Consider the following 12,922-nt stretch of genomic DNA (forward strand, 5'->3'; position numbering starts at 1 on the left):
CAGCTTGAGAATTGCCCTGCAAAGCCCCTCTCCCTAGACTGACGTTCCTTAAGAGATGCCAGCGGCAGCTGACTGCCCTCCTAGCCCCAGTTGCTGCCCAGAACCGCCTGGAGATGCCCTGTTCCCACCCCTTTAAAGAATGAGAGCTCAGTGGTGGCTGGAAGGTAACAAAAGGTTTCTAAAACCTGTCAACAACAAAAAAACAATTAGTCGATCTAAGAAAGAAATGGAAAATTTTATTAGAGCCAAATTTGACGATTATAACTCAAGAAAAGCATCTCAGAAAGCTCTAAGAATTGTTTCACCTGTTAGAAGTCGAAGCACAGTAATACAAATTTTTTGAAAGACAGCTGTACATTAAATGACATATTATTGACAGTTTACGGAATCCAGATCTAAGTGCCATGTGACCCCCTATCAAGAATAAGTGTTATCTTTAAGGAGTCGTCTTACTGATGCCAGAATTTTGCTCTTCATGGTTAAGCAGGTATTTCTGCCTAAGGGGTTCACAGAGGCTAGGTCCATGCCTAACGCAGATACACAACGCACAATATGTGGCGGAGAGGAAGCCAAAGGGCAGATAAAACTTTGGAAGTTTAAATTTTTCTTGCCAAAAAAACACGAGTTTTATTTTCAAAATCAAATCTGCTAGTTTGCCTGGCAGACTACAGCCTCCGAATAGCCTCCACAAAGAACCCAACTTTCTCTGTAAGACAGTAAAAGCTGAACGCTCCCTTCTCGGCTTACAAGGACAACCTGGAGGGCTTTCTCGGTTTCCAGACCGCCTGTAGTTACTCTTGGTTACGAATATTCACACAAGCGAACCGTAAAGTCTGCGTGGGTCCCCACGGGCTCATGGTGTGACTCTGCCATCGCCGGGCATGTGCTGGGTTGACCAGTGCGACAATTCTTTAAGACTGACAGGCCGCGAAAGGGCTCTGCCCGCGACCGGCGTCAAGACCCGTTTGACCTTCAGCCTACGTGGCTCCCAGGCTCTGCGCCTGCGCGAGGCGGAGCTGCCACCAACTTCCGGGCAAGCAAGGCAGTGACGGGTCTAGGGGGCTCTGGCCTGAACACCCCTTTCGGGCTCCTGCACCTGGGATCCCCATCCGTCTCCAGAAGCCGGGTCCAGGAAGTGGGCGGGGAGCTACACTGACACCGCCCGCCGCACCCGCCGCCGGGGCTTGGGGCGGGCCGCGGCGCCACGCCCCACGCACGCGCGCCGGGGGCGGGCTGGAGCGCGCCGGCGCTCACGCGACGCGGGGCGGTGCCCTGCAGACCGGAGGCGGGATCGCAGCCGGGAGGCGAGCGGCGGCGGGGTCCGCGGCGGCGGTGGCGGCGGCATGGTTACGCTGTACGGGGGCGTGGAGGGGTGAGTGCGGGCCGGAGCGGGGAGGCCGGGAGGGGCGTCCTGGGCCGCTCTCTGGCACGAGAGAGGGGCTGAGAGGAAGCCCGCAGCCGGGCCGGCAGGCTGGTGAGCTGCTTCAGTGAGGGTTCGGTCACCTGGGCTTTGGGGCTGCGGGGCCTTGCGGAGCAGGAGTGTGTGCAGGCACAGCGGTGCCCTTGGTGCGCGGTCGTGTACTTTGCAGGCACTGTTTGCCACGGCCACACCCCGGAGTGGGTCCTTTGTGTTTTGTGGCGGAAATACGCCACTTTCTCGCACGAAAGACCCACTCCGCCGGAGTTCCGCTGGAGCAGCTCTCTTTTTTTCCATTCCTGCGCCCAAGAGTTTTCCAGAACAGGTGTCAGGTGTGAAGTTGCTGGACTGGGGGTGGGGAGCGGGAGTGTGCTGGAATCCGGAACAGTGAGCTTTGCCAGAAGGTATCTGGGATCTAAGGGACATCACAGGTGGCGCAGTGGTGAAGAATCCGCTTGCCGCTGCAGGAGACGCATTGGATCCCTGAGTTGGGAAGATCCCCTGGAGGAGGAAATGGCAGTCCACTCCAGTATTCTTGCTTGGAGAATCCCATGGACAGAGGAGCCTCGTGGGCTACAGTCCGTAGGGTTGCAAAGAATCAGACACGACTGTGCGCGGGGACACACACACACACACGACCTAAAGCTGGGCTGATCGGAGTGCTAGCCTGTCCTGATGTCTGAAACCCCTCCATTCTTTTCTTTTTTTTAATCCTCTCCGTTCTTATTGGAACTTAAGGTTCTTCACACTAGATCCAGCCCTCTTGTTCTTGCGTATTTCCTGCTGGGAAGCTTGTCTGCCAGACATTCTGTAATAACTTTTCTCCTCAGTATCACCATGGGCAAGACTTTTGCCCTGTCTGGGCTTCAGTTACCACATGTGTGAAGTGAGAAGAGCGATGAACAGAATGATCGCCAAAGTTCCCTGCCAGTAACAACATTCTATGAATCTGGGTGTGTCAGATCAGAGTAAAGAGTGGCTGTTGTCTGAGCTAGAGCATTTTTTAATCTGAGCTTGGACTACTTCTGTAACAGTCACATCCCACTGCAGACACATGCACCCCAGAGTCTTTTCTTTCACATGCATGGGTTATGATCAATCTCTCCTGCCCTGTATCTATTGTAATTTTTTAAACTAAGTACAGAAGTTTGTGTTTATCCTGGTCATATTCATGTGTAACATGTAAACCTTTTTTCCAGTTTGTTCTTTGGGGACAGTGTGCCACCTCATGCATTAACTCCCCCTTGAAACTGCTTGTCATCTTTGAGTTTGATCAGCAGGGCTCCAGTGTCCTCTTCTGATAGTCCTAAAAGTACTGATCAATAAAGAAGCATACATCACACCACCACAGACCTCCCTCCAAACTACCATGACCCAGCATTTGACCATTTAGTTGCTTAAGCAGGTATTAACTCTCCCTCCCATCTGGTCAGTCTCTCACAAGGGTGTCTTAAAGACCTTGGCAGCTGAAGCTACTAAAGGCAACCTTTAGCTATTGTGAGAGAAGTGGAGAGACATGCCGTTCCTTTTATCTACCTGTGCCAGGTGTGAGGGTAAATAAATGATCCAGAGCTTGACCCCATGGAACTTGTAGTCTAGCGAGAGGCAGACAGGAAAACGGCTCAACACACTTTTAATACAGAGGAGTCCGGGGTGGGGAACACTGACATGGCTGAACTAATGGAGCTGTGGTGGCTGGCCACACATCAGAGGTGTCAAGGGCAAAGGGTCTTGGAGGATAAGTAGGATGCCCCCGAGGGAAGCTGAATGGGAACTGCATTTCGGAAGTCCAAGAGCATAGCAATCACCCAGCCACAGAGGAAGGTTTGGGAGTGGTAACTGGGTTTGCTGAAGCTTTCTCCCTCACGCTGGGCTCACACAAGGACTGCTCAGGTTTAGCTGTATCTGCATTTTTTTCTGAGTTAGGACTGAGTGCCCCCTTGTGTTCTGTAGGGGAGGCACACGATCCAAGGTCCTCTTACTCTCAGAGGATGGGCAGATCCTGGCAGAAGCGGATGGACTCAGCACAAACCACTGGGTAAAGGCCACACTGAGGGGACCAGTAGGCTTGGTTGTGGTTTTATTCTCGGTAACTCCTGTTAAGGTGGTGGCTGGGGGCTCACCTAGCAGCCTTTGGGGCAACACAGGTCATGCATGCCTTTGTAACTTCTCCTTTGCTTGATTGGGGCCAGCTGATCGGGACAGACAAGTGCGTGGAGAGGATCAACGAGATGGTGAACAGGGCCAAACGGAAAGCAGGGGTGGATCCTCTGGTTCCTCTCCGAAGCTTGGTGAGTCTGGGTAGCACTTGGGAATTAGGTCACAGCAACGCTGAGACAGTGAGTTTGAACTTGAGGAGTCTGGTGACTGCAGAGGGAAAGACACGTACATTCTTGTGGCTGCATTGTCACCTACAGGCCACAGGATTGGAAGAGCACAGGGCTTTGGAGAGCCTTGAGGCCTTGGTTTGAATCCCAGCTGTGTCACTCAACATCAGGGTGACCCTCAGCACGTTACTTATCTTCTCTAAGCCTCAAGTTTCCTCACTTGGGAAATGCAGATAATCAGTGGCTACCTCAGTTGCTGGGAAAGTAAAATGACATGATACATCCCAAAGTGGTTCGCACAGAGCCTGATGCATGAGCACTGATTAAATGTTAGCTAATGTTCCTGGCTCAGAGCTTACTTTCAGCTCACTGTAGCTCTGGCTTCTCCCTGGACGTGTTCATGAGATGTCCTGCAGGCATGGCCAAACCCCATGCATTCCAAACCAAGCTCCTGTCTTCTCCGCTTGCTCCTCTGCCTGGTTTTTCTAAGGGCACTGTTGTCCTTCCCAGCTCCAAAGCTGGCAGTGTTGAATCCCTCGTCTTGTCCATGCTCAGTCCCGGTTCTTGCAGCCTCAGCCTTCTGCTGAGGCTCTGTGTGGGGTGGATGGAGGCCTGGGCTGCATGAACAGGGCAGGCTCAGCTGTGGAAAGCAGGGGCAGCTATCAGGAGGGGAGGGGGTTGAGAAAGGAGCTGGGCCTGGGCGTCTGCTTGCTCGCTCACCTCCCGCGTGGCCTAGGGCCTATCCCTGAGCGGTGGGGATCAGGAGGACGCGGTGAGGATGCTGATGGAGGAGCTGAGGGACCGATTTCCCTACCTGAGTGAAAGCTACTTAATCACCACCGATGCCGCCGGCTCCATCGCCACAGCTACGCCGGATGGTGAGGAGGTGGAGGGAGGGGTGAGGTTGAGAACCGGTTTTCTTGGGGAAGCTGGCAGAACTTGACTCACAAATGTCTGGGGAGCAGCCTCCACCACGGCCCCCACTCCTCTCACTAGCAGAAGCTTGCTAGAGCAAGGACAGCGCAGAGGAGGGAGGGCTGGAAGGGTATCTTCGTAGGAAGTGAGAAAGGAGTCAAACACAGGAGCCCAGTGCAGAGGAGTGGGCCGGGCAGTGGTGAAGCTGGCTGGGGACAGCAGCCAGTGCGAAAAGACACTGGGAGGAACTCTGTGTTGGGAATGTAAAAGCTATGGTATCATGAGGTGGCCTGTTTTTCCAGCTGTACCCTCGTGGAGAAGTTACAGAACTCTCTGAATTTCAATTTCCTCATCTAGAACAAGGGGATAATTGTATTCTTAAGGTGGTTTAGGGTCTTGAATGAGTAGCACCGTGTGAACAGGGTCTCACACAACCCCTGGCACATGGCAGGGACTCGGTAAAGCAGATGGTCACTTGAAGGCTGGCTGGGCAGGGAGACACAGACTCGGGTTCCTCTTTGGAGAAAGGCTCTATGTGACTGGCGTTCTTCTGAGACCCAGGCCCTCCACCTCAGGCAGGAAACTGGCTGGGCTGGGTTTTCTCCTCAAAGCTGGGTGGTGCTCCTTTTGCTTGGGGCTGGTTTCTGTCCTTTCTTTTCTTAGTCAGAAGCTGTGAGCTCTGTGCAGAGCCTCGACCACACTGAGCCTCCTATGCCCTTTCCAGGTGGGATCGTGCTCATCTCTGGGACAGGCTCCAACTGCAGGCTCATCAACCCCGACGGCTCTGAGAGCGGCTGTGGCGGCTGGGGCCACATGATGGGAGATGAGGGCTCAGGTGAGCACACGCCGACTGGGCCTGTCCCATGGTCCTGGACCTTCCCTCCCTGCAGCTCCCCGTCTTCCTCTCCCCTCAGGCTGAAGACCCCTAGGGATTCTTGGGGGGACAGCGCCTGAATCTGAACACAGGGTAATGACTTAAGAGATCATAGAGATGCAAATGCTGGGTTAGTGGCAGGCCCTGCTCTTCAGCGGAGAAGGCACTGGCACCCCACTCCAGTACTCTCGCCTGGAAAATCCCATGGATGGAGAAGCCTGGTAGGCTGCAGTCCATGGGGTCGCGAAGAGTCGGACACGACTGAGCGATTTCACTTTCACGCATTGGAGAAGGAAATGGCAACCCACTCCAGTGTTCTTGCCTGGAGAATCCCAGGGACGGGGGAGCCTGGTGGGCTGCCGTCTATGGGGTCACACAGAGTTGGACACGACTGAAGTGACTTAGCAGCAGCAGCAGCAGCAGCAGCTGCTCTTCATCAGTAACTTGCACCCTGGACTCAGAGTCATGCCTCAGCATAACAGCCGTTGCTTACCTATGTTGACCTTTGGAGGGAACTGACACCATGAAGGTTAAGGCCATGGATGTCAGGAGATGCATGCTAGTCTGCCAGTGGGAAAGGTCCACCATCACCTCTTCACAGGTAGCAGCTGTATGCGTTCATGAGGGCCGTTATGGTCTAGTTTCTGGCAGTGATGATAGTGGTGTGAGGGGCAGCTGGCTGACCTGGTCTTTATTTGGGGGTAGGAGCGGAAGTGACACAGCTTCACTTGTTCTGTCTCCCCCTCCAGCTTTCCCTTGTATGGATCAGATGCAGTGTAATTAGAGGACCCCAGCCTGGGAATCGGGGCACCTAATTCTCTGTAATACCCAACGCTGTCTAGGTCTGAGTTTCCTTCCCTGTGAACTTGGGGAGGTTGCCCCGTCATCTTAGTTCTCTCTGCTCTCTGCAGCCTACTGGATTGCACACCAAGCAGTGAAAATAGTGTTTGACTCCATCGACAACCTAGAGGCGGCTCCTCACGACATTGGCTATGTCAAACAGGCCATGTTCAACTATTTCCAGGTACTTGCACCCAGTAAACATGTCCGTGTGGATAGGACAGCGGGAGAGGGACTGGGTGGGCCAGGGGAAGTCGGGATGAATTGTGGGTCAGAGCTGGAGGATGGAGAAGTCGTCGGTGGGGACAGGATGCAGAATGAGGTGGGTGCTGCTTTCCCCGAGGGTGTCAGGCATGAGGAGTGGCGCCAAGCTCGACTTCATCCTTGGGCAGCTAGACTCTGAGGGGAGGTGAAGGCAGATGCCATTTTAGGCTGGAAGGAGAGGTGCAGGGTGAGATCAGGAGCCAGTGCACACAGACCCAGGGGCCGCAGATTCGGTCTGACCATGTCCACTGGACCGTGAGCCACCTCTGACCTGTATGGTCAGGGCGGAGAGCCTGTTAAAGAGGGGGGCAGGGAGAGTTCTTGGGAAGGTACAGCCTCCCACCCAGGGCGGCAGGGATTGACTGCCCTTGTCTGGGCTGTGCTCGTTTGCAGTGGGTTAGGGAACAGCTGCCTTTAGCTGCACCAGAGGTGGAGGTGGGGAGAGCAGAAGGGAAATCAGTTTATTTGATAGGCATCTCTCTGGCTGAGGGCCCTGTGAGCAAGCAGGGGTCTCACCTGACTCAGCAGATTGGTTCTGAACTCCACTCATATGTCTGCTCCTCCCTCTCTTATCCTTTAGTCATTACAAAGATTAATTGACTGAGGGTGTGCAACATGCTTAACATGCTCAAATTTTAGCCCCCTGCCTTCTGTTTTAGTAATGTTGTCTAGGGAATCCCTCATTCTTTGGGACCTTCAACGGCGTCACAGGTGTGTAAGTTTGTTGTAGAAGATGGACCTGTGTTGAAATACGTGTGGGGAAAACAATTCAGTTTCTTTTTGATCTACCCTGTGACATTGAAGGGAGAGGTGCGGTGAGCAGCAGTCGTTAGCACCCGAAGAAACTACAGAGCGCTCTTTGGTGAGCAGACTGCTCTGTGTTGTGTTCAAGCAACCCCTAAACAGCAGCAGATGCCATGCTGGGGAAAACAGAGAACGCATCTCAAACGACGCATCTCAAATTCTTGTACTCTCTCAAGCTTTAACAAATATTACTCCAGTTTTTCTAACAGTAGAGACAGCAGGAAGGCCACCTGGGTGGGCAGACTGGGAATTTTCCTTCACCTCTGCTGACTATCTTGTGCCCTCTCTCTGTCTCCCAGGTGCCAGATCGGCTAGGAATCCTCACCCACCTGTATAGGGACTTTGATAAATGCAGGTTTGCTGGGTTTTGCCGGAAAGTTGCAGAAGGTACTGGAAATGGGTCAGGGTTTTATCTGATTTTGTTCTGCGAAGACCTCCCTAATTGGAGGATGGAGTAGGATTCAGATGGGGATTGGAAGGCAGTTTCCCTTTGACCAAGTGGCCTTAGTTTGCTGCCACCATGGGCCTGGGTACTGGTGGGCCGCAGGGTGGAAGCAGAAGGGCGCTCAGGTTGTGTGGACAGTTTTATGTTGCCTGTTTCTCTTCTTGACGGCTGTCAGGGCTTGTGCAGGCTGTGTATCTATTTCTGAGACATTCATGAAGCAGTTATCCTTTGGGCGAATCTATAACTTCTTTTTTAACCAGTGATACCCAGAGAACTAGGGGATCACAGAGAGGTTAGGCATATCTGGTTGGGTATCAGGAATTGAGCGAGGTCTTGTGTGTCTGCACATTGCTTTTTCTCCGCTGTACGGTCCACACTCCCTTAATTTCCCTGAGGCTGATTCCTGCAGCCTCAGGGCATTGTAGGGCCCCCTTAGATCCTGCTGGCCTGAGGCCCTTTCAGAGCAGAGCCAGGAAGGGGCTGGGCTGACTAGCAGCAGGCTGTTGGAGGTTGGTGGGGGGCCCCGACAGCAGTACCAGCTAGCTGCTCAAGTTCTGGCTTCCCAGAGCTGAGAGCCCCGCAGGGACAGACTGGATGACTCCGTGAAGTTCAAGTACAGACCAGGCACCAGGGTTTTGCCCAGGGAGGCTCCCTTTCTTGAGTGCCTGGAGTGAGCCACCTCTGTGCAGGACACTACTCTAGAGTGGAAGTTCCTGGTGGGGGCGGGGGGAGTGAGGACGAGAGGGCGCCCTGGAGCTGGCTTACCCACCGTCAGCAGGGGAGCCTCAACTCCTGACTGAGCCCTCTGCTAGCCTTCGGCCCTCCTCCAAGTGGCTGCTCTGCCGCAGAGAGAGAACAAGACGGCAGCTCCCTCGGAACTCACCCGCTGCGTTTCTTGCTCCCTCCCCAGGAGCTCAGCAGGGAGACCCCCTTTCCCGTTACATCTTCAGGAAGGCCGGGGAGATGCTGGCCAGACATGTTGCAGCAGTGTTGCCTGAGATTGACCCAGTGAGTAGAGGGGGGAATCAGAGGTTGGGAAGCTGCTGACCCAGATCCGGCTCTTTCCTATTAGGATGAGGTTGTCCCATCAACGGTGCCTGCCCTTTGAGGCCAGTCCTGTGCTGTTTGTGTATATAACACATTGGTTGACTGTGGCGTTTGTGCTGTTGTGTCTTGTTCAGTCCTGCTTCTGTCCCTTCCCCTCCATTCTTTCCCTTGCCTTTATAAATCTATTTTCCTCCCTTTTTTCCTTTTCCTTGAGTCCTTGGACTACCTTCTGGCTCTCGGCTAGAGGGAGAGTGTCTAGGGTAGGTTGGGTTGGTCCTAAGAAACTGCCCCCTCTGGTACTGGCAAGGCTTGGTCGCCCCCAGTTTTCATTCTGCTTTCCGCCAGGTCTTATTCCAGGGAGAGATGGGCCTTCCCATCCTGTGTGTGGGCTCTGTGTGGAAGAGCTGGGAGCTGCTGAAGGAAGGTGAGCATAGGCTGGGGGGCCCTGTGGGGATAGGCAGGGGCAAGGGATGGGGCTGGAAAGTGGGTGGCCTGGGCAAACTGCCTTCCTCGCGGAGGACTTGGGACCTGGGCCCCGAGGCCTGGACAGGCTACTGATGTCTCAGGCCAAGGCTCTCAACCTTCACTCTTCCAGAGAGCCTATTTTCACTGTCCCATCCAGCTTCCTCGAACTCTTCAAGTTCTTTTCCAAAGGATTTACTAAATAAGCCCCGCCTTTTAAAAATTAAACACAGATATAACTTGAAGTCGGAGCTTCTGACCAGCATGTTGTGACAGCCCAGTCATTGTAATCCTTCCTAGAAGGACAGAAGTGTTCCTTCTGCTACCTTGCAGCTTGTGTTAGGTGGCTGTGTGGTTTTCATGACACTGCAGTAGCCCTAGGACCTGATGGCACCCCCAGGTGGCAGGGGGACCGTGGGCTCCAGTATCCCACAGCCATCCCTGGGCTCGCGCTCCCCGCTGCACCATCTGTGAGGGGTTTGGTATGTGGGTCCCCCAGGAGGCCTCTGAGCCTGGCCCTCCTCTTTCCCTCCCTCTGTTCCCCCTTTTTCCTGGTCTCTTATCTCTGTCCTCTGCATTCTTTTCTCCAGGTTTCCTTTTGGCACTGACCCAAGGCAGAGAGATCCAGGCTCAGAACTCCTTCTCCGGCTTCACCCTGTTGAAGCTTCGACATTCCTCCGCCCTGGGCGCAGCCAGCCTTGGGGCCAGGCACGTCGGGCACCTCCTCCCCATGGACTACAGTGCCAATGCCATTGCCTTCTACTCCTATACCCTCTCCTAGGGCACCGGCCTTGGCTTTACCCTCTCTGAGCAAGCCCAGTGGACATCGGGTGCTGGAAGGCAGGAGGCTTTTTCTCCTTTTCCTTTTTTTTGTAAAAAAGAAACACATATAGAAGAAAATAAATGCACTTTAACCACTCCCAGCTGGGTTGTTACCAAGCACATTTGCTGTGTACACCCTCAGCTTACTTGCCAGCAGGTATCCCAGAGGGCTCTGCAGTGGTTTTAGCTCAGGTGCTTGGCCTATGGTCTGCAGTCTGCTCACCATGCAGTTAGATAACCCATCTGTGTGCTGCCCCTACCCCGCATGCTAGATACTCATGCCGTGTGGCTACCAGTTAACCTGTGATCTCAATTTTCTCCTGTCAAACTGGGTAAAAATCCCTGCCTGACCATGTTTAGTGGAACAAAGTGTTCTCCATGGGGAACATCACCAGGAATAACCTTAGACATATCATAGCCTCTCTTGATAGTTCCAGTAGAATTTAGGGGACAGGAGACAGTTCTAATATGGGATAATTGTTACCTCACTGGATTTGGTACTTATAGGGAAACAGCACAGTTTGCAGTTCTTCTGCTTGAAAGAGTTCTGAAGAGGTTGTGAAAGTGGCTGAGATCCAGGAAGGCCAACTAGACACAGCTAGGGGTGACTGGCGGCCTGGCTTCCATTCCAGGGTGACACTTTGTCATGTGGCACTGGGAATGAACATTGGTAAGGAGCAGACATGATTTCCTGTCCTCTGGATACTTCAGTTTGATTCATAAAAACAAGCCCAGAGATTCCTGTTCTCTCCCGAGAAGACTGCAGACAGAATATTGAGCAAGAGTGGCTGCCTCTCTGGGTATCTACACTGTAAGCTGTTAGAAGGCATGGATCGTGTCCTAGACATCAGTTCTCAGACGTCTGTGCACCAATTATTGATGAGCTTGTTTTAAACTTAGATTTTTTTCCCCTTTCATAAGCTGTCTGATCAGTGGGTCAAGGATGAGGTGACATGGTGTTTTCATTTCTACTAAATACTTCAGGTAATTTCTGCTGTAGAGGTCCCGGATCTGCACTTGAGGGAGCTCTACCCAATAACTTTGGAGTTCTGATTAGGCTCATTTCCCAAGTCAGATGACACTGTTACTTTACTATCTGCTAAGTCACTTCAGTCGTGTCCGACTCTGTGTGACCCCATAGACGGAAGCCCACCAGGCTCCCCCGTCCCTGGGATTCTCCAGGCAAGAACACTGGAGTGGGTTGCCATTTCCTTCTCCACTTTACTATCTAGAGCAGAACTATGGTGGCTTCAGTCCCATCAGCTCTAGCTCAACACGATAAGGACTCAAGCCAACTCCCTTCTGAAGGGACAGTCAGCTTTCTAGGTATCGTTCAGACCACTGGGGTCAGCTCTCAGTGCATCCTCTGCCAAAAAGCTTGCAGAGTTGGGGACACAAGCAAAGTGCCTTTGTTCCATCTCACAGTCTTAATAACACAACTGATGAGCCATGAACTTTGGAGAAGTCTTTACATGATTGCAGGACCAGGGTCTAGCAGTATTTTGGATTTAGAATCTGAAACTATTGGTGAAGAATTTAAATAAGACATTTATGTTCTTCAGGGAACAGCCGTCACTTCATACCATTGTTGGGGCTCTACTATTCCAGTTGAACAGTGGGGGTCTTACAGCACAGCGAGGAGCACAGCTTAATTGACTTTAGTGCCAACTCACGAGTGCTCACTAAGTACTAGTGGAAAAAATGAAGGCAACACTAAAGTGTACAAGGTCAGATGTGTTCCTGTTTCCTTTGGGCAAAGGAGATGTGATGGGGTAGCTTATTCTTCAGTCAGGCTCTGTAACAGAGGTTGCAGTACAGAAGGTTGTAAGTGATTTTTGATGAGATTCTCCTTTAAATTTATAATCTCCTTCCCTAATAAGATAGGATAAATTAATGGAATTCCATACTGCCAAGTCATTGGGAACACATGTATTCATCTGAGCTCAACAGCCAAGCAAGACAGCTGGAAACAAAAACTGCACTTGAAGAGGCCAGCATTGCCTCACTCTGCGTTATCTTGTGGACAGCATGGCCTCATCTGTGCCACCCAGTCAGCAAATGTTTACTGAAATGTCTGCCAGCTGTGATGAGTGCTCTGAAGGTTTTTAATATAAAGATTAAAAATGAATGATATACCAACAGAAAGTTTGGTGAAAATGTATGGACTGTTTACAATATCTGTATTATACTTAGTTTAATGAAAATTTTGAATGAAAGTTGTGAACGATGCATATCTTAAAGGCTGTGAATCATTCAGGCCCTGTACAGACATAACTGCAGTATCTCAAAAAGCTGTAAATAGGCAAGTCAGCTCAGATTCTTAGAAACCTGATTGTAAGAAGGAGGCAAAGAAAAGCACTCAAAACCCAGAGGCTAGGGTCTGATCCCCTGATCTTTCTACCTCTCAGAGAATCAATGGGAGGTTCAAGCGAGGTGTAAACAGTGACAGTAACTAGCCTCCACAAGAGCAGGGATGATCCTGCTTATTAACGTCAGCAGCCCTGGTGCCTAGAACAATGCCAGCTACCTAGTAGGCTCTCAGACTTGTTCAGTAAAGCGGAAAACGAAAGTGAAGTTGCGTCCAGCTCTTTGCGACCCCATGGACTGCACCCACCAGGCTCCTGCATCCATGGGATTCTCCAGGCAAGAATACTGGAGTGGGTTGTCATTTTGAACCCAGGTCTCCCGCATTGCGGGCAGGTGTT

At 52.1% G+C, this 12,922-nt stretch overlaps 1 protein-coding gene across 1 annotated transcript; it reads left to right on the forward strand.

Annotated features, from left to right (window-relative positions):
- The first annotated feature begins 1,189 nt into the window (after positions 1-1,189).
- Positions 1,190-10,318, forward strand: NAGK (N-acetylglucosamine kinase). The gene is made up of 10 exons (XM_055399269.2): positions 1,190-1,372; positions 3,371-3,455; positions 3,610-3,708; positions 4,481-4,622; positions 5,384-5,494; positions 6,445-6,557; positions 7,741-7,828; positions 8,797-8,894; positions 9,279-9,357; positions 9,986-10,318. Exons 1-10 carry the CDS (start codon positions 1,344-1,346, stop codon positions 10,174-10,176), a joined length of 1,035 nt encoding a protein of 344 aa, XP_055255244.1. The 5' UTR covers positions 1,190-1,343; the 3' UTR covers positions 10,177-10,318.
- The last annotated feature ends 2,604 nt before the right edge of the window (positions 10,319-12,922 follow it).

The sequence above is a fragment of the Moschus berezovskii genome, chromosome 11 (genome assembly GCF_049115385.1).
Source record: "Moschus berezovskii isolate FMDL1 chromosome 11, NW_MosBer_1.0, whole genome shotgun sequence".
NCBI lineage: Eukaryota > Metazoa > Chordata > Mammalia > Artiodactyla > Moschidae > Moschus > Moschus berezovskii.